General features: G+C 44.6%; 1 protein-coding gene across 12 annotated transcripts in view; it reads left to right on the top strand.

The window, feature by feature from the left end:
* Window positions 1–22,014, top strand: part of SGK3 (serum/glucocorticoid regulated kinase family member 3) — a 152,032-nt gene that overhangs the window by 78,498 nt on the left and 51,520 nt on the right. For all 12 annotated transcript variants that reach the window (XM_008255596.4, XM_070075140.1, XM_070075141.1 and 9 more), the window contains 2 exons: window positions 13,269–13,465; window positions 21,094–21,177. In XM_008255596.4, coding sequence (XP_008253818.1) covers window positions 13,370–13,465; window positions 21,094–21,177 — 180 coding nt within the window. In that variant the 5' untranslated portion in view covers window positions 13,269–13,369. The remainder of the gene's footprint in view (window positions 1–13,268; window positions 13,466–21,093; window positions 21,178–22,014) is intronic.

Here is a 22,014-nt window from a genome sequence, read left to right on the forward strand (position 1 = left end):
CATCCCTTGCTGCCTCATTAGCAAGAACCTGGGTCAGAAGCACAGGTGGAACTGGAGCCCAGATGCTTCTGTATGGGATCCAGATATCCCAAGCTGCAGCTTATTCTATTGTGCCACACACCTGCCACCTCCACCCCCATTTTATCTTCTGACCCTTAGATTCTCCTCAGTTTCTTCTCAGTAGTGGCTATTACAAGGACCAACCAGATTAGCCTGTGTAAAGCCTAGTCTGATTTATACAAAGCTTAGCCACTAAATATTACTAACTAGGGAGACACAATGTAGCAAAGCAAATAAACACAGAGATTTTGGAGTTGGAGAGATGTGGATTTGAATCCTAGCTCTGTTGTCTATTAGTTGGGATACTACATGAGCACATGATTTAATCTCTGTTTTTATTCACGGCCGTACTCATTGCCAGCCTGTGATTGGGCTTCTTTTTCCAGACACAGTTCGAGGAAGTTGGTGTGATCGCTTTCAGATTTCCACATCATACTTGCCTGGGTTTGTTTTTATCTAGGCTGAATAGATGAGTGTACTTAAAAAGTTGTGGAGATGCAATTTTAAAGTAAGTTTATTCTGTTGCAAAACAATTTTTTAAAGATTTATTTATTTATTTGAGAGGTAAGAGTTATTGACAGAGGGAGAGACAGAGAGAAAGGTCTTCCATCCACTGGTTCACTCTGCAAACGGCCGCAACCGCAGGAGCTATGGTGATCTGAAGCCAGGAGCCAGCTGCTTCCTCCCAGTCTCCCACATGGGTGCAGGGGCCCAAGGACTTGAGCCATCTTTTACTGCTTTCCCAGTCCATAACAGAGAGCTGGATTGGAAGAGGAGCAGCCTGGACTAGAACCGGTGGGCAAATGAGATGCCAGCCCTGCAGGTGGAGGATTAACCTACTGCGCCACAGCGCCAGCCCTGCAAAACAATTTTTGAAATCATTGTAAATGAGGGACATTCATAAAGTGCATGGAAAATGCATAGTATGAAATATTTTGCATAGATTTCAATTTTTTGGTACCATAGACTGGACTGTTTTTAAATTTTTAAAATTTATTAGAGGTAGAGTTACAGAGAGAGGTAGAGTTACAGAGAGAGGAAGAGAGAGAGTCTTCCATCTGCTGGTTTGTTCCCCAAATGGCTACAACCGCTGGGATCCCATCAGAGCTGGGCCAATCCCAAGCCAGGGGCCAGGAGCTTCTGCAGGGTCTCCCATGCGGGGCAGGGACCCAAGCACTTGGGCCATCTTCTACTGCTTTCCTAGGCCATAAACAGAGAGCTGGATCCGAAGAGGAGCAGCTGGGACACTAACTGTTGCCCATATGGGATGCAGGCACCACAGATGGAGGCTTAGCCTACTGTGCCACAGCACCAGCCTCTGGACTTAACTTTAAATTATGTTTCCCACGAAATTTTGAAGTACCTTGTATATGACTGGCTGTACTGTTTTCTTTCTCTGCTTTGTTAGTATACTATACATATGCTAACATCATACTCAATACAGTTTTTTTTGTTTTTTTTTGTTTTTTTTTTTTTGGACAGGTAGAGTTAGACAGTGAGAGAGACAGACAGAGAGAAAGGTCTTCCTTCTGTTGGTTCACTCCCCAAATGCTGGTGCTGCGCCAATCTGAAGCCAGGATCCAGGTGCTTCCTCCTGGTCTCCCATGCGGGTACAGGGGTGCAAGCACTTGGGCCATCCTCCACTGCCCTCCCGGGCCACAGCAGAGAGCTGGACTGGAAGAGGAGCAACCGGGACTAGAATCGAGTGCCCATATGGATTGCCGGCGCTGCAGGCGGAGGATTAGCCAAGTGAGCCACAGTGCTGGCCCCTCAACATAGTTATTAAAAGATGTATTTATTGGGACTGGCCCTTTGGCACAGTGTGTTAAAGCCCTGGCCTGCAGTGCTGCCATCCCATATGGGCACCCATTCAAGTCCCAGCTGAGCCACTTCTGATCCAGCTCTCTGCTGTGGCCTGGAAAGCAGTAGAAGATGGCCCAAGTCCTTGGGCCCCTGCACCTGCGTGGGAGACCTGGAAGAAGCTCCTGGTTCCTGGCTTGGGACTGGCCCAGTTCCAGCCGTTGCAGCCACCTGGGGAGTGAACCAGCGGATGGAAGATTCTCTCCCTCTGACTCTGCTCTTCAAATAAAGGTAGAGTGAAAAAGTGAGACAGATTCCATCTGCCGCCTCACTCCCCAGATGCCTCAGATAGCTGGGACTTGGTTAGGCTGAAATCAGAGGAGCCAGGAATTCTGTCTGGGTCTCCCATGTGGGTGACAGGAACCCAAGTATATGGACCATCATCTACTGCCTCTCAAGTACACATTGGCAGGAAGCTAGATCAGAAATGTTTAATAAGGGCCAGTGCTGCCGGCGCTGCAGCTCACTAGGCTAATCCTCCGCCTTGTGGCGCCGGCACACCGGGTTCTAGTCCCGGTTGGGGCGCCGGATTCTGTCCCGGTTGCCCCTCTTCCAGGCCAGCTCTCTGCTGTGGCCCGGGAGTGCAGTGGAGGATGGCCCAAGTGCTTGGGCCCTGCACCCCATGGGAGACCAGGAGAAGTACCTGGCTCCTGCCATCGGATCAGCGCGGCGCGCCGGCCACGGTGGCCATTGGAGGGTGAACCAACAGCAAAAGGAAGACCTTTCTCTCTCTCTCTCTCTCTCTCTCTCTCTCTCTCTCATTGTCCACTCTGTCAAAAAAAATAAATAAATAAAAATAAAAATAAAAAAAGAGCTGAAACAAAAAAAAAAAAAAAAATAAGGGCCAGTGCCATGACACAGTGGGTTAATCCTCCGCCTGTGGCACCAGCATCCCACGTGGGCAACAGTTCTAGTCCCAGCTGCTCCTCTTCCAATCCAGCTCTCTGCTGTGGCCTGGGAAGGCAGTGGAAGATGGCCCAAGTCCTTGGGCCCCTGCACCTGCCTGGGAGACCAGGAAGAAGCTCCTGGCTCCTGGCTCCTGGCTCCTGGCTTTGGATCAGTGCAGCTCCAGCCATTGCAGCCAATTGGGGAGTGAACCAACAGAAGGAAGACCTTTCTCTCTGTCTCTTTCTCTCACTGTCTGTAACTCTACCTCTCAAATAAGTAAATAAAATCTTTAAAAAAAAAAAAAAAGAAATGTGTAATAGCTGAGGCTCAAACCAGGTATTCCAATATGTGATGCAGGTGTCCCAAGTGGTAGGTTAACCAACCCCCTGCACCACAATGCCTGCCCCAACACATTTTTCTTTTTAAAGATTTACTTATTTATTTGAAAGTCAGAGTTACAGAGAAAGAGAGAGAGAGAGATCTTTCATCTGCTGGTTCACTCCCCAATTGGTCACAACAGCCAGTGGTAGTCCACGCTGAAGCCAGGAGTCCGGCCCTTCATCTGAGTCTCCCACATGGGTGGCAGGGGCCTGTCGCTCCCCCTCTTCGCGGAGGAACGACACAGGACCCTGCGCTGTTCTTTTGTCTGCTCGGCCTTCCCTGGGTTTGCTGCTGGTTCTTCCCGGGTTGGCTACCGTCCCTTCCACCTCCGTGGAAAGGCGGTTCCCCCTGCCACTTTCCCCACTTCCGCGGGGGAGTGGCACACCGCCGGCTGGCTCTCTTGGGGGCTGCTCAGGTGTTCCTTCAGATAGATGTTCCCTGTGCATGTTGTCTCTCTCCTCCTTTATAGTCCTCTTCCACCAATCCCAACTCTGCTACCCACACGCCGAGTACGCTGCTCTCCTCCAATCAGGAGCAGGTCCTACAGTTTATTGGTTGAACTGGAGGCAGCTGTGTAGAAGCTGTTTCCTCCTCTCCCAGCACCATATTGTGGGAGAGCAGATGCATAGAATAAGTCTTAATTCCAGTAACTTAGTCTAGTCCGAGTTGCTCCCAGTTGCTCCCCACAGGGGCCCAAACACTTGGGCCATCTTCTGCTGCTTGTTCCCAACAATTAGTAAGGAGCTGGATCAGAAGTGAGCAACCAGGACTTGAACTGTTGCCCATGTGGGATGCTGGCATCACAGGTGGCCCCTTTACTTTACCCAGTACACCACAGTGCCACAGTGCTTGTCAGTTTTCCCTCTTTGGAATATTTCTTGAAGGTGGAATTTTCTATTTTCTTTTATTGCCTAGTGCATGACAGGCTTAGTGAAGGAAGAAAAATGAAGTTAAAACAAATTGTTATGCATTAGATCTGATTTTCCTGCCACCTGTACAGTGATAGATCTTTCATTGTATTTCAACTTCTTAAAACAGCCATATGAAGTCAATGTCATTAGCTCCATTTTCTAGATTGGAAACCAGGGCTCAGATAGTTTAAACTTGTCTGAGGGCTCATGGTTGAGAATTACAGCAGAGTTGTAGTTACAAGAGAGGTGACTGCCTGCTAAGAGCTATGACTTTATACAGAGAGGAACACAGCAACTGCCAAGTCACTACTGAATGAGAAAATACATAGGCTGATCCCTCTCTTCCTGCCCCACAGCCTGCCTGTTCCTTTCTTGTTCTAAAATCAACCAGTAGTTGAAGGACAAGGGAGCTGTAGGGTGCACGCAGGTCAGTGTTCTGGGGTACAGAATGGCTTGTAGATGGATTTATAAAGGCAAATAGAGAAAATCCAGCACAGTGCTCCCCTTTTTGTTCCTATGTTTTGTTTTCTATAAGTTAGGAGCAGGAATCTGGTGCTCAAAGCTCTGTCTATGCATCCAACTCATTTATATTCCTACCTAGCTAGAACCACTACTAGTGTCTTAGTCTGATTGGACTGCTACAGCAAAATACTGAAAGCTCAGTCTCTCTATCTCTTTAAATTTTATTTGCTTATTTGAGAAGTAGAGTTACAGACAGACAGGTCTTCCATCCACTGGTTCACTCCCCGAATGGCCACAATGGCCTGAGTGCCCTGGGCCATTCCCAAGCCAGGAGCTTCCTCCTGGTCTCCCATGTGGGTTCAGGGACCCAGCACTTGGGCCATCTTCCACTCCCTTCCCAGGCCATAGCAGAGTATTGGATGGGAGGAGGAGCAGCTGGGACTCAAACCTGTGTCCATATGGGATGCTGGCACTGCAGGTGGAGGCTTAGCCCACTACGCCACAGTGCCAGCCCCTCAGTTTCTTTATAAACGGGAAATTTCTCACAGTTCTGGAGGCTGGGCTCATCAAGGTGCTGCAGGTTCAGTGTCTGGTGAAGGCCTGCTAACTGGTTCATAGGTGGTCCCTTCCAGCTAAGTCGTCATTCATCTGGTAGAAGTGGAACAGTCCCCTGGGGCCTCTTGACTATAAAGGCACCAATTCTGTTCATGAGGGCTCCTCCTGTGACCTCTCACCTTCCTGCAGCAGCATGCTGGTGATCATGTTTTAACGTGAAGTGGGGAGGGACACAAACATTTAGACTATAGCAACCAGTGTTCTTCAAATAAGCTAACAGAAAAGAAAAAAAAATCTGGTATTTATTTATTTAGTTAAAGATTTATTTGTTTATTTGAAAGGTGAAGTTTGAGACACAGAGAGAAGGAGATCTTCCATCTACTGGTTTACCCTCCCTCCAAATGGCCCCAACAACTGGGACTCAGCTAGACCAGAGCCAGGACCCTGGAGCTCCATCTGGGTGTCCCATGTGGGTGGTGGGGGCCCAGGCACTTGGGTCATCTTCTGCTCTCTTGTCCGGCACGTTAACAGGGAGCTGGATCAGAAGTGGAGTAGCTAGGGCTTGAAACTACGCTTACATGGGATGCTGGTGTTACAGGCTGTGGCTTAACCCACTGTTCAATGCCAGCCCCCTGCTTTTGTATTTAGTCTTATGGACTGAGTTGATATAATCACATATTTTTTCTTCTAGTTTTTTGGTTTTTTTTTTTGTTGTGTGTGTGTGTGTGTGTGGCCTTTACCATCTGTCAGCACCTTGCTAGTCAAAGTTGTTCACTGATGGAATGACCCAAACATTTATTCCTGTAGGATCCAGGTTCTTATAGTTGCATCTTCACTGGGTTGCCACATTGGATATGTGCCAGTGAATTTTGGTTCCAGATGTAAGATTTACTTCCCTCCTCCATTGTAGAGAGGCAGCCCACTTTCCTTCTGAAAGTCAGGATCAGTTATTAGGACACTGTCCTCACTGAGACTATCACTGGTATCTTCCTATTGGAACGATAGCTTAATGAGCAAAATTGAGTAGTTAGTTTTATTTTGCAATCTAATAGAACAAGACTATTCCAATGTGGAAGCATTCCACCAAACCCAAGATTGCAATGGGAAGCAAAAATTCCATAAGGAATCCTGCAGTATAATACTGAGAAGAGCTGTTTTCTATTCCCAGCACACATAGATAGCAGCAACACAAATAGAGACACCCCCAGTATCTGCTGCAGTAAGGCACATACCAACTCTAGAACACAGCTCTCAGTTACTGGCTGTTGTTTCCTGTGGTGATCTGCTCAGCCAGGCAGCTGCTCCTAGGTGAAAGGTAAGACAGTGAAGTCTGCAGTAATGAGCCTGTTGCCACACTTCTTTGCCCTCGGTGTGTCCCCTGGTTTGATGTGATCTTGTACTGCTGTGAAATTACTGCACTCTAACCAGTTGTGCCACTGGAGCTCCTGTTAAGATCTCATGTGGGATTCTGTGACATTGAAAAATGCCTGCTGTAACGAAGAGTGGTGATTCTAACAGAAGCCTTTCAGGCGAGGACGGAATATTTGGCTTCTGTGAAGACAGATCTTCCCTGTGGCTGTCTGGTCCCCTTGTAGGATAGTGACATGGTGGGACTCGGTGTTGGTCTTTGCTGTTGAGATTCGGCACTGAGCATGGGCAGTAGCTATTATCAGTTTCAGTGAGTGCAAGGTGATCTTTGTGTTGTTTAGCTGCTAGATAGCCCTAACCCTACAACTCTGGTCACTTTGTCGTGGGTCAGGCCAGCAATGGGACAACTGGAACAGAAGCTTATTGACCCCATTAGACAGATCATCTGGATCACCTGATTGTTGAGAGCCTCTCCCATGGTTGACCTGTAATGGGTATCCTTGTGGCCTTGGATGTGTTCACATTCCATGTGACAGTGAAAGGTTCATGCACATTCTTCTCCTGCAAACCTCCCTGGTTTTTGTTTTTTAAAGATTTATTTATTTATTTGAAAGGTAGAGTTACAGAGAGGCAGAGAGAGAGAGAGGTCTTCTATCCGCTGGTTCAATCACCAGATTCCACAATGGCTGGAGTTACACTGATCTGAAACTAGGAGCCAGGAGGTTCTTCTGGGTCTCCCACAAGGGTGCAGGGGCGCAATAACTTAGGCCATCTTCTACTGCTTTCCCAGGCCATAGCAGAGAGCTGGATCGGAAGTGGAGCAGCTGGGACTCAAACTGGTGCCCATATGGGATGCCAGCACTGCAGGTGGCGGCTTTTCCCTCTATGCCACGGTGCTGGCCCCACTTCTCTGTTTTAAAACTAATCTTGCCATGTGGTTTTTCTGCAAGCCCCTGATGAGTAAGCTCTCCATTAGCCACTGCCTGTGAGTCATCATAGGTCTTTTCAGCATCCTACTCACATGTATAGTGCTCAGAATTTTGCCCACTGGGAAGATTTCCTTTCACTGCTTTCTTTCAGATCCATCCTGAATGGAGCTGCCTTTTCTCATTTCCAGCTAGTGCCAGCACACTAGGCGTGACCTTACATCGGCAGATGGGCCCTTTTCTTCCCCCTGCTAACTGGCTACTGGATTCTCCCTGTGAGGTCCCAAGTGTGGGTTGAGATAGCGCTAACAGGGAAGGCGGAACAAGTACCAGCGGAGCCTGCACTGCCTCACACTACAGCCTGCTTGTGCCTTCCAGACCTGCTCAGGCCCACTCTTGATTTTACCATTCCAAGTGGTGTGATTCACTGAATCAAATAATACTCTGTTCATGAGGGGCTATTGTTATAGAGTCCCTTGGATTTTCATAGGCGGATATCTAATCTATCTAGGCCTAGTAGCAAGCCAGATGTCAAATGGACAGTAGTTGTTGGCAAATACTAAGGTAGGGTTGAGGAGCCATTTTTCTGGCAAGGGCCATTTGATATTTATAACATCGTTGGCAGGCCATACAAAATTATCAGCCTGAAAATTAGCCAGCTATAGATTTAGTGAATTTTAAGTGCCATCTATGGTTGCCTTGGCAGGGCCACACTAAAGGACTTTGCAGTCCTTAAACAACCTGCAGGCTGGGCATTCCCCACCCCTGCCCTAAGGGGTCTACAACTTTTATTTTACTTTATTTTTTAAAGATTTTTTTATTTGAAAGGCAGAGTTACAGAGAAAGAGAAAGAGACAGGGAGAGAGAGATCTTCCATCCTCTGTTTCACTTGCCAAATGACTGCAACAGCTAGAGCTGGCCTGGATCGAAGCTAGGAGCGAGATGCTTCTTCTGGGTCCCCCATGTGAGCGGCAGGGGCCTGGGTACTTGGGCCACCTTCCACTGCTTTCCCAGGCACATTAACAGGGAGCTGGATTGGAAGTGGAGCAGCCACTGGCGCCCTTGTGGGATGTCAGCACTGAAGGCTGTAGCTTAACCCACTATGTCGCAGCACCAGCCCCAACTTTTATTTTCTTGATGCTTGTCAGAGGTGCCTCGACCCATCCCTGTTTGCCATCTCACTTCTAGGACAGGTGAGTGTGCTGAGGCATAAGAAAGCTTTGATTGCTGCTCCTTCTCTTGCAAAAGGCTTCAGTAAAACCTGGCTGCCTCATGAGCTTGCCAGTAAATGGGTCAGAACAGCACTTCCAAATACAGTGTTCACCAGGTATTCTTTCTGCCTCTTCCTCGGTGAAAGTGGTGAAAGGTGGAGCAATTCCTTTCACTTGATACAAGATACCCAGCTTCAGACCAGTGGAACCCATCCATGTGGCAGATCCCTGAACGTGTGTGGTGTTTTTCCCACCTCTTCTGACTTGTCTGTGTATCTTTTTTTTTACGTTTATTATTTTATTAATTTATTTATTTTGGACAGGCAGAGTTAGACAGAGAGAGAGACCGAGAGAAAGGTCTTCCTTTTTCCATTGGTTCACCCCCCAAATGGCCGCTATGGCCGGCGCGCTGTGCTGATCCGAAGCCAGGAGCCAGGTGCTTGTTCCTGGTCTCCCATGCGGGTGCAGGGCCCAAGGACTTGGGCCATCCTCCACTGCACTCCTGGGCCACAGCTGAGAGCTGGCCTGGAAGAGGAGCAACCGGGTCCTGACTGGGACAAGAACCCGGGGTGCTGGCGCTGCAGGCGGAGGATTAGCCTAGTGAGCCGCAGCGCCGGCCTTGACTGTGTATCTTAATAGGTATCTATAGTGCTTGCTACTTGCTAAGTTCAGGTAAGAAAATGCTGTCCGTGTGGTGACCTATGAGCTGTCAACACGATCACAGTCCATCCAGTCTGTGATATAACCATGCAGGCACGAGCCTCAGATGAAACAGTGAAGGGGTGCTGCTGTTTCCAGGATGAATTGAGGACAAATTGCATCTCAGTGTCCTTCCTGATGGTGATGGAAAATGAACATTAGATACCTGATCAGGGGTTAGGCTAATTTTCTTCAGCCAAAAGTGTCACATCTAGAATCACAGCTGTAATTGGCATCTCTGTCATTAAAATTGGGCTAATCCAGTCATAGTCCAAGGGTTTTGTGACATTGGTCCAGGTAAATGGGCAAGTTAAAATGAAAGGGTTGTTACCCAGGGGAGGGTTCAATGCTCCTGCACCCTCCAACTTTTTAATAGTGGTATTGATTTTGGAACTTTTGCCAGGAATGTGATATAGTTTCTAGTTACTTTCTTAGTGGAGAGAGGGTTATAGTTCTAATGCCTTCACATGGGCCCTTTCTCCATAATATCTCTAATGACGTGAGACAGGGAGCCAGTGAAGGTGTTGGCCACGTGCTGAGTGAATTCATTTCCACTAAAATTCTGGGACTAGGGAAATAAACACAGGACAGGCCTGTGGTCCCATTGGACCCACCGTGAAACTAAGGCTGACTTTGTATCTCTTGCCTGGCCTGTGGAAGTCCCACTCTGACTGGTAGACCAGGTTTTGAATCTGTGAGGATTAGTATAGTTCAGAGCTGATATCCAGTGACCCTTGGAAGAATTATGTATTTCCCTTCCCACAGTGGAAAGTCAGCCTGGGAATTGCTGCACCTGGAGAAAGACTAATAGTGTATGCTTGTGGCCATATAAAGGGTCACAGTAATCTTGAATTTGGTTCTCTGTGATCTAACATCCCTTGATTATACTTTCTTCTGTGCTCTCTAGACTCCTGCTGTTAACACTTGTTGAGATTTTGTGTTTTTTGTTTGTTTGTTTGGTTGGTTTTTGATTTTTTTTTTTTTAATAAAGACAGAATTGCAGAGTAGACTTTGAACTTCTTTCTGGGCTCTTTGGGGTTATAAGGCCATGAAGGGTGATGGGAGTGGGTATTGAGGATCCACATCCCCTTCCTGTGAAACAACTTGAAAGGGCTTGGGATGGGGACATTGGGAGACTGGTGTCCTGGGAAGGGTGCAAGTAGCTGCTTGCAGTGAGCCAGTTCAGGAGTAGTCCCACATTCTTAGCCTCGTCTGTGGGCAGCCAAGTGTGTGCGCCTGTGATTCAGGATCATCCTCATTTCCAGCCTGTGCCTTTATGTTAGTGTATGTAAATTTGCAGGGTTGCATGTTTCACTGACTCTACAGTCCTTCCCCTCAAACCCCGGGCTTGATCTTAGTCCTGTCAGCTTCGCAGCTCTAAGAGACGAAGGATTGTTTCGAAGAGCCCTAGATTTCCCACCTCTCTTGGGGAATTCACAGCTTTCAACTCTTATTTGCTGTGTGTAAATTCTCAGGGACAGCAGAAACAGGAGTAGCCCCAGCCCTTGGATACAATTTATGAAGTCAGCATAGCCTGCCCTCCACCTGTCCCCAGTCTTGTGACACTGTCCCTGGAGGTAATTTGAGTGATCATGATGTCACTGGGTGCCATCCTCTCCCTCCACAGGAAAGTAATCAGGTAGCTTATCACATGTCCATCCCATGTTTGAGGCTCTGTTTTGTGGGGTCATTCTGGGTACCAGTTAATTGCATCGGTCATATGACACACAAGTAATTGAAGGGAGTCTACCAAAAGCAGTGCTTACTAAAAGATGCTGTGAGCAGGGTTAAGGGAACCAACAAGGCATGGTGAAGCCCTGTTTTTACAAACAAGATCAAAAAACCATTGCTACTCCCAGACCTTCAACTGTAGCTGCGGGAGAGGGGCTTCCTGGTAGGAACTGTAGCCTTAGGTAGAGAAACTGCTGCTGTCAGAGAGAGAGTGGGGATTGGGAGCATCTTGTTCCTCCTGCCCTCTGACCTGCTACTGCCTCTCACTGACTGAACCCAATGAAAGATCAAGCACAGGCGGCTTCCATGTACAGTCCACAAAGGGCAGCTTTCTGGGCAGGTGGCAGGGTCAGAAAGAGGAGTGATTGGGTCTGCAAAGGCACATGTTGCCGAACCGGAACCTCCATCCCAGGATCAAGTGTGCACCTTGTATGAAAGCCTCTACATGTAACTGCCTGCTGTAGCCAAACTCTCAGATGTGCGCTGGGCTCCTTGTGCAAAACAGCTTCTCATGCCCACCAGCTCTTTATTTCTTCCTTTATGTTTGATACCATGTAATGAGATATCTCTACTGTCCCTTCCAAAGGGAAGATCTTCGGTCTGTTGCTTTCCTGTAATTCTGCTCTCAGGGCCCCGGCACAGTCAGACATTCCTGGTGGTACAGAATAAAGAGCCAGCATTGCCTGGCAGGCCCTGAGTCCCACATTCTCAAGTGAGAGGTATGGAAAGTGTAGCTCATATTCTCCCCTGTCTGATTTGTCTCAGCTGCAGGTGGGGAAGGGTAGGCTAAGGTGGGTCCTGGGGCTAATTAATCTACCTTAGAAGAGCCATGTGGTCCTCCAACTCTAGTCCTCAAACAATGGCCCAGTGAGATAGGAGGGCAGGCTTGACTCAGGTGCTACCCTGGACTCATTGGAGACTTTTATGGACATTTGGAGTGCTGTGATTTATTTATTTATTTTTAAAGATTATTTGAAAGAGTTACAGAGACAGAAAAAGAGAGATCGTCCATCTGCTAGTGCACTCTCTAAATGGCCACAATACCTGGGGCTGGACTAGACCAAAACCAGGAGCATGGAACTCCATCAGGGTCTCCCATGTGTGTGGTAAGGACTCAGGTACTCAGGCTTTCCCAGGTACAGTAGCAGGGAGCTAGATCAGAAGTGAAACAGCCAGGACTTGAACCGATGCTCAGATGCGATGCAAGTGGCAGTTTAATTTGCACCACAGCCCTGGCCCCCAATATTGCTATAAATTAACAGTTGTTATGATCTGTATTTAGGAGGAAACCAGTTATATTTCCATACATTATCACAGCTGATTCAGACGCATAAACATCCTTCCTGACTGCATTTCCAGGGGCAAATTCAACAAGGCTAATTTTGAATCATGTCATAGGAAGTGCCCGTCATCAAAACTCATTCCACCTGAGTGTTGGATGCCTGCTGATAGATATTTGAAATCATTACCTGAATATAATTTATTCACAGTGACCAGATTTGATAGCGGGATTTCCTGAAATTAATCATCCTGGGAAATTATCCAGGCAAACCGATATTTTAACAGATACTGTTTGGTGGCAGAAGAGAGTATGGGCTGCTGAGTGTAGCAGAAGTGACATGGGAAGCTCTTTCATGGGTGAAACGGTACTAACATACTGCATTTATTCTGTATGAACATCTGTAATGTGTCTGACCAGGGGTCCTGTGCATAAGAATCATCCAGTTGTTAAAATGCAACACAGCACAGTGGCTCAGAGTCAGGACTCTGTAGTCAGACAACTTGGGTTCAAAACCCAGTTGCTTCATTTGTAAAACAAGGTTAAATAGTTACCTACTGTATAGGATTGTAATTGAAGTTGTTCAACAACTCCACTAGTTAATCATAATGCAAGAAGTCAAAGCCGCGCTTTGAGTCCATCCAACTAGAGCTCTTTTTGGTGAGAATTAGCCTTCATTCAAATGAACTGTGGATGTCAGCTCCCACAATTTCCTACCTGGTAAGGTATGAAACTGGATGCTAATGTTTGTGGCTTAGTGATAGAAGAATAACAAAAACTAAATTTTAATCTGGCTTGGGCTTAGGAGCAAAAGGAAATTCCTGCCAGAATAGTCATAAAATGCACCTAGTGAACAAGTAATGGTAAGTCATAGTATTTCAAATGGCTTTTGCTAATCAGTTCTCTCTCCTTTCCCCCTTTTTTTCTGTTGGTTAAGGTCACAGGATGGAAGTTGAACATTCCCTCAAGAGGTTTTATGTTTTGGATTAGTTGTTTGTCCTCTGCTGACTATTTCTTTGGACTCACTTTTGGTGTTAAATGCAAAGAGTGTATACCATGGACTACAAGGAAAGCTGCCCGAGTGTAAGCATTCCCAGCTCTGATGAACACAGAGAGAAAAAGAAGAGGTTTACTGTAAGTATGTAGTATAAGGCATATGGGAAAACATTGAATGTAGGCTGTTTGCACTTCTGCTTTTGTCTGTCCCTAATATAGAACATCCTCCACACCGTCAGTCACCACATACCCAGGTTTTATTTCTTCTGAATGATCTATTCTGTGCAGAGCCTTCCCTGTTGCCATAATGGAGGAAGTTTTTCTTGTTTTATGTAGATTTTTGCCTGTTTACCTTCCCCTTAGAGAATAATGTAAAGCCATCTGATAGACTTGCCACACAGTGTGCCTAAGTATGGACCCATGTACACACTCATAATTTTACGTATAATTTGAGGGCTTTAATGGACTTGTGAAGTCATTGTTCCTGTGTTAAGAGACACTTTCTTGGAATTTCTGAAGTGTCTTTCTTACGACATTTATTAGTTTCTACCTCAATTTTAACAATATTCAGTAATTTATCTTTTTCCACCTTAAAGACAATGTCTATTTCTAATTTTAATTTTTATCACCACAGTATCCATTATAGGGTTTTATGAAGAGTAAACACAATAAATATTTGCTGAATTGGTGTATCAGTGATTATTATTGGCAAGTAGTCATTTTTCTAGTTAGTGTAATGAGATATACAATACTGTATTTAGTTCCAATAGTCCAGTTAGTGTTCACAGAGCTCTGCTGCCCTCTTTCCCCCTGAAAGTGTCATTTGTCTATAATTGATCATGTCTGCCCTGCATTTTCTCCCTATTGAGTAGTATGAGAAACTCATTTAACCTAATTCTGTTTAGCAGTTAGTTTGATCTACTAATTTGAACTTTTCTTTTAGGTAAAATGCCCAGGCTGTCTTAATGCTTCCTCCTGCAAGTTGGCCTCATGGTATATGAGAGGAGGGATGTCCCTGTTCAGAGAGTTGATGACTGACCTCACAGTAGCCTGGTGAAGGCTCTTGCAACCTTGTCATCCTTCTAGATATTCACCATTCCAGCTGGTCTGGCAGATACCTGGCTGTGATTGACCTGATAGAACCCTGGGTGTTTTGCTGGCATCCATTCATTGTTGGCATCTGCAGTTGATGACCTAACTTGTGATCTCTACTGGCTGAGCCAGGTCTTGTGGCTCACTGCTGACTCCATGCCTTGTCTCTGAATAGCTAGAGAGCCCCTGAGGCTCTTGACACATCTGTCAATTGTTCCTGGCTCATTGGTCCAGCCTCTAATAAGGGAGTGCTTGTCCCTGGCCATTTGATTCCCATAACAAGTGACTTTCAACTCAGAGTCCATACCACGTGGGAGTGGGTGAAAGCTAAGGATTTAAACTAGACCCTTTGATACTCCGCTCTTCCTTCTTAACTCTGTGGAGCTGGTTGCCCCCAAATAATGGCTTTCTCCCAAGGTCCCAGACAGGGAACAGGAAAACAGCCCCTATGCCTCCTGATCTCCCTTTCTAAACAAACACCATTGTCCCCCTCCTCCATGTCATTCATGAAGCCCAGAGCAGACATTGCAAGGTGTTTCTGACCATTTATCTCTGCTCAGCCTCTATATGTTGCAGGTTCCTCCTGTGCAGCATTAACCAATGTGCATTTGGTGAACATTTGTATAAGCAAGTTTTTAGCAAAATGCCATTGATGTTAAACAAGGGCTAATACCCCCTGGATGCAATACTGGCATTTGTGAAAGCTTGCCTTCCTTCTCCCTTACCTGATTTCTACTTTTGGGCTGCTCTGTCCTTCAGGGGCATTATCTTCTTCCAAGTTTGACAGAAATTTATATGCGGCAAATATAGATAACGAGTTAGGTGTCCTTAGATTTTTCAGAGTAGAACCATTGCCATATCTTGTGTGAAGGGGTCAAGGAAATCTAGAAGGAACTCTTAGCCAGCTGTCTCCACCAGGCTGTGCCCTGATTTCTCAACGGCCTTTTCTAAATCACCTTGTTAATTTACTTCTTCAGATTCTCCACTGTTGCCTATTAGGCTTTTTCTGACCATCTTAGGTAAAATAGCACCTTCACACCCATCCTTTTTTTTTTCTTTTTTTTTTTTTAGAAGGCTTCTATTTAATGAATACAAATTTCTTATGTACAGCTTTTAGGAATAGTGGTTCTTCCCCCAATTCCCACCCTCCCACCCCCTCTCCTATCCCACCTCCTACTCCCTCTCCCATCCCATTCTTCATTAAGGTTCATTTTTAATTAACTTTATATACAGAAGATCAACTCCATACTAAGTAAAGATTTCATCAGTTTGCACCCCCACACACACACATACCAGGTATAAAGTACAGATTGAGAGCAAGTTTTACAGTTATTTCATATAGTACAACTCATTAAGGGCAGAGGTCCTGCATGGGGAGTAAGTACACAGTGACTCCTATTGTTGATTTAGCAGTTAACACTCTTATTTTTGACATCAATGACCACCGAGGCTCTTGACGTGAGCTGCCAAAGCTATGGAAGCTTTTTGAGTCCACAAACTCCGTTGGTATTTAGACAGGGCCATATGCAAAGTGGAAGTTCTCTCCTCCCTTCAGAGAAAAGTACATCCTTGTTTGATGGCCCCTTCTTTCCACTGGGGTCTCACACACAGAGATCCTTCACGCAGAACACTTTTTTGCCACTATGTCTTGGTTTTCCATGCCTGAAATGTTCTCATGGGCTTTTCAGCCAGATCCAAATGCCTTAGGGACTGATTTTGAGGTCAGAGTGCTATTTAGGGCATTTGTCATTCTATGAGTCTGCTGTGTGGACTGCTTCCCATGTTGGAACTTTCCTTTTTTTTATATTAATATATTTTTTAAAGATTTATTTTATTTATTTGAAAAACAGAGTTAGAGAGGTAGAGACAGAGAGAAAGGTCTTCTATCCGCTGTTCACTCCCCAGATGGCTGCAATGGCAGGAGCTGTGCCAATCTGAAGCCAGGAGCCAGGAGCTTCTTCTGGGTCTCCCATGTCGGTGCAAGGGCCCAAGGACTTGGGCCATCCTCCTGCTATCCCAGGCCACAGCAGAGAGCTGGATCGGAAATGGAGTAGCCGGAACTAGAATTGGCACCCATTTGGGATGCTGGCACTGCAGGCCAGGGCTTTAACCCGCTGTGCCACAGCACCAGCCCCTCTCTCCTTTTTAATTCTATCTGTTGTTATTACCAGATACTTGGTCTTATTTATGTGATCCCTTTGACACTTAACCCTATCTGTATGATCAATTCCACATTGAATGTGATCACTTTATCACGTAAGATGGGGTTAGTACTGCCCAACATAATGGGATTTGAAGTCCCATGGCAAGTTTTTAGCTTTACCCTTAGGGGTAAGTCCGTGGGAATGTATGCTGAACTGTACAGCTCCTCCCTCTCTCATTCCCACTCTTACTTTTAACTGGGATCTATTTTCAGTTGCCTTAGTACATCTATGATCAATTTTGTGTTCAGTAAAGAGTTCAACCAATGGTATTTAGAAAAAGAAAGAATAAATAAAAAAATAAAATGAAATGGTGAACTGTTCCTTGACAGTCAAGACAAGGGCTGTTCAAGAAATTGCTTCTAGTAGTTTCAGTTTCACTTCTACAGGTTACCTTTTAGGTGGTCTGTTATTTATCACAGATCAGGGAGTACATATGGTATTTGTCCCTTTGGCTTATTTCACTAAGTATGATGTTTTCCAAATTCATCTATTTTGTTGCAAATGACCGGATTTTTTTTTAACCACTGTGTAGTATTCCATAGTGTACATATCCCATAGTTTCTTTATCCAGTCTTCCGCTGACAGGCATTTAGATTGATTCCATGTCTTAGCTATTGTGAATTGAGCTGCAATAAACATGGAGGTGCATATGACTCTTTTATTTGCTGATTTCATTTCTTTTGGGTAAATTCCAATGAGTGGGATGGCTGGTTTGTACGGTAGGACTATATACAAATTTCTGCAGTATCTCCAAACTGTCTTCCATAGTGGTTTTACCAGTTTGCATTCCCACCAACAGTGAATTGGGGTACCTTTTTCCCCACATCCTCACCAGCATTTGTTGTTTTTTTGATTTCTGTATGAAAGCCATTCTAACTGGGGTGAGGTGAAACCTCATTGTGGTTTTGATTTGCATTTCCCTGACAGCTAGTGTTCCTAAGCATTTTTTCATGTGTCTGTTGGCCATTTGGATTTCCTCTTTTGAAAAATTCCACCACATCTGTTTAAGTCCTTTGCCCATTTCTTGACTGGGTTTTTTGTTTTGCTGTTTTCAAGTTTTTTGGTCATTTATATATTGTGGTTATTAACCCTTTATCAGTTGCATGGTTTGCAAATAATTTCTCCCATTCTGTTGGTTGCCTTGTAACTTTCCTGTTTCTTTTGCTGGAAAGAAACTTCTCAGTTTGTTGTAACCCATTTGTTAATTTTGTTTTTTGCCTGTGCCTCTGGGGTCTTTTCTAGGAACTCTTTACCTATGCCAGTGTCTTGCAGGGATTCCCCAGTGCTCTGTAGTAATTTGATGGTATTGGGTCGTAGATTTAGGTCTTTAATCCATTTTTAATGGATTTTTGTGTAATGTGTAAGGTAGGGGTCCTGCTTCATACTTCTGTGTCACACCTATCCTTTGAGTCTCTATCCTGCTTACCTTAATTTTTTTTAATAGCAGTTACTACCACTTGCCATATTTGGGGTTATGTCTGCCTGCTTTAACTGGAATGCAGGGTCTTTGAAATGAGGATTTCCCAAACTATTGTTTCACCAACTCTTGGTAAGGAGATGTTAGATGTTGAACAAATATTTCTTGAATTGTTGAGTGAAAAGTGATAGTAAGTTCACAAGTTAGTTGCTGGTCAGTCTGTGGGCCTCAGGAAACTTGGTACTGTTCAGCACAGATGGACCCCACCCCTAAAAACAGAACCCGTGTCCAGCTTCATTAGGCCTACGTGCTTGCTTTATTCTTTTTTTTTTTTTAACAGAGATTTTTTTTGAAAAAGATTTATTTATTTATGTGATAGGCAGAGTTACAGAGAGGCAGAGGTACAGACATGGAGGATGGGAGGGCGTCTTTCGCTGCTGGTTCATTCCCAAGGTGGCTGCCACGGCCAGAGCTGGGCCAATCCGAAGCCAGGAACTTGGAGCTTCTTCTGGGTTTCCTACACGCGGGCAGGGGCCCAAGGACCCAGGCCATCTTCCACTACTTTCCCAGGCCACAGCAGAGAGCTGGATTGGAAGTGGAACAGCCGGGGCCCGATCCAGCGCCCATATGGGATGCTAGTACTGCAGGCAGCGGCTTTGCCCTCTACACCATAGCGCCGGCTCCTGCTTTATTCTTAGGAACAAAAACATACATTATGAGGACTGGTGGTATGGTGCAGTGGATTGTGGTGTAGCCACATAAGCCACTGCTTGCAACACCCACATCCCATATCATCATGCCGATTCAAGTCCTGGCAGCTTGGCTTCTGATCTAGCTTCCTGGTAAAAAAGCTAGGAAGGCAGTGGGCAGTGACCAAGTACTTGGGCCCCTTCCACCTGTGTGGAAGACTAGGATTGAATTCCTGACTCCTGGCTTTGGCCTGATCCAGACTTGGTTGTTGCCTTTTGGGGACTGAACCAGTGGATAGAAGATTCTCTCTGTTTCTGTCTGTCTGTCTATTTCCTTCCTTTTCTGTTGCTGTGCCTGTCAAATAAATAAATCTTAAAATAAAAAAAAAATTTAAAGACAGACATTAAATTGCTGAGCATTTGATGATATTGTTATGCTCTGGTTCTCATATGTCTTTCATGTTGCCTTGTGCTGTGAAGCTGCTGACAGACACATTGCATTGCAGGAGTTTTGACTTCCGCTGTAAGTCATACTTTCAGTTATTCATTTGACAACTTGTCACTGAGTTTCTGTGTTGTGCTAGGAACTGTTCTAGGCGCTGAGAATTCAGTGGGTGGTAAGAGTGATAACAGCTCTAGCTCTACATTCTGGTGGAGCAGGACAAACACTAAGGAAAAAGAAAAAGTAAAAAGATAACTTCATGTCATAGTTAGTATTGTACTACATTATGTGAAATCTTTCAAAAAAATGAATAGTTTTTGTCTATTAATGTTTTATGAAAACTTGGTTAAAAAGCACTTGCTAATAAATTATAATGTTAATCAATAACTTCACAAACCTTGCTTTATCTTGTTTCCTGTTAGTCTGTTTGCCACAGAGCTGCTCCAGTCCGTAACCCAGGCTTCATTTTAGGCGTGGGTAGCCAGGAGATGCCATCTGACCTTTCAAAGGCTCATTGTCCTCACCAGCAAGTCAGCACAAAGAGTTGAGAAGCTTTTGAGATAATGTGTAGTCTAGTCTGGGTCAGCTTCAACAGCACCTTCGCATGGTCTTTGTTGTTCTTTACTTTTTAACTTTATTTGCATGGGTTTGGAAGGCAGAGAGAAGGACAGAGATAGCGTCCGTTTCCTGGGTTACTCCCAAAATGCTTGAAACAGCTGAAGCTGGGGCAGGCTGAAACCAGGAGCCTGAATTCAGTGTGGGTCTCTCACATATCCAAGTGCTCTGCATCTGTGAATGTGACCATTTCTTAAAGAGCACTGCAGAATTCGTACAGCGTAATCATGTATAGTATCAGAGAGCTGTCACACAAGTATGAGCTTGTTGTGTAGGTTAACTCTCTTGTATGGGAAGAGATAGTTTATACACATTTGTTTGCCTGCTTTCTGAAATAAAACTGGTTTCCTCTTCTGTGTTGTCGAACAGATTCTGGGCAAGTATGTTGTAAGCCCCAAAGCAGTTCACATCTCTTCCCCTATAACCCAAGGCAGACATCAGTCAGCCTTTGCTCATCCTAGTATCCCTGGATTCTTACTTTCCTGTTAGAAGTGATACAAGATCTTTGGGGTCCTAACCTCTTTGCTGTCATTGGTATGTTGAATTATATTCTAACAATACCTGTGGAGTTAATTATGGAAGTTAATCCTGAATTATAATTATCGAGGATTTGATACTGGTTCTGGTACATAGAGGGCTAGAAGATTTAATTTTAATCTCAGTATAAGGATTTTTATTAAGTCTTTGGACTTGAGCATAGTTAACTTTTTGGGATATCATTTCCTTTATGTATAGTGGGGGTTATAATATTCTGTTTATAGAGTGGTTCATTATAGTTATATGTATGGAAATGTTAAACACATATCAGATAGTATTAAGACTTCCGAGAATAAATTCTCTGTTTGAAAAATACTGTGTAAAAGATGACCTGGAAGGAAAAGAACCAATCAGTGTTAACTGTGAGCCAGGCATCACTTTAGAAAATACAGTTTAAAGTAATAGTTAACTGCTAGGGAAGAAAAGAGGAAAATAGCATCAATTGAATGTATTCTTAGGGGAAAAAATCTGTTTTAGGGGAAAAAATCTGAAGTAAGAATAGCAAAGTTAAGATTTCAATATGTCTAAATAGTGAGTACACAGTTGTTCACTATGTTATTCTCTGAAAAATACACACATATTTCATAACATTTTAAAGATGAAGTACCACCTTTTGTTAAGATAAAAAAAGTGTGTCAGTTGGTACACTTACGTGTCTTTGAGAATCATTTACAAACAATACCTGTTTCACAAGTATGAAAACAGGTTTCATGTATTTAAATAGCTCATGGTTTTTTTGTAACTAGATTATGTTATTTTTATTTCCACAGGTTTATAAAGTGCTGGTCTCAGTGGGCAGGAGTGAGTGGTTTGTCTTCAGGAGATACGCAGAGTTTGATAAACTTTACAACACTGTGAGTAATAGTGTGCAGGATTTCTATTTAAAGTAAAACACCTGAGAAAACTCTCAACTAAAGAGATGTATTTGAATGATCAAACTAATTCACATATAGATCAGACAAGCAGGTAGGAGTAAGAGATTCTTTAAAAACATCCTAACTTTGGAATTCTTACAGAAAAGATGGAAAGAGAAGTGTTGAGCACTTCTAAACAAACCACTGAAGCTGTGAGAATTAATGAACAGCTTTGTTTTTTAAAAAAGATATATTTAAATACTTGAAAGAGAGAGAGGAAAAGACAGAACAGAGAGGGAGATTCCATCTGCTGCTTCACTCCCCAAGTGGCTGCAAAAACCAGGGCTGGGCCAGGCCTGAGCCAGGAACCTGGAACTCCATCTGGGTCTTCCATGTGAGTGGCAGGGTCCCAGGTAAGCAGGCTATCTTCCACTGCTTTCCCAGGAACATTAACAGGGAGATCAGAAGTGGAACAGCCGAGACTTGAACCAGGGCTCACATAGGGTGCCAGTGTTGCCAGCAGTGGCTCAACCTGCTGCACCACAATTCCAGCCTTGAATAGCTTTACATAAGTTTTAATGTTATGGAATATTAGAAATATTTTTTACCTATCTCCCTAATAGTCATTAATCATGTACTGCTGTATAAGTTGTCCAATTATAAGCTTTAGATCTGAAAGTCTTTCATGGGCCCACCCTCTTTCCATGATTTAATACTTAGAGAATTCATTATTCTGAAACATCTGTATAGCAAAAGTAGATTAAATTTAAAATTGCCTAGATATGGCCATTTAGCCTAGTAGTTATGATACCCATGTCCTATATCACAGTACCTGGG

This window comes from Oryctolagus cuniculus, chromosome 6 (assembly GCF_964237555.1).
Source record: "Oryctolagus cuniculus chromosome 6, mOryCun1.1, whole genome shotgun sequence".
In the NCBI taxonomy this organism is placed as follows: Eukaryota; Metazoa; Chordata; class Mammalia; order Lagomorpha; family Leporidae; genus Oryctolagus; species Oryctolagus cuniculus.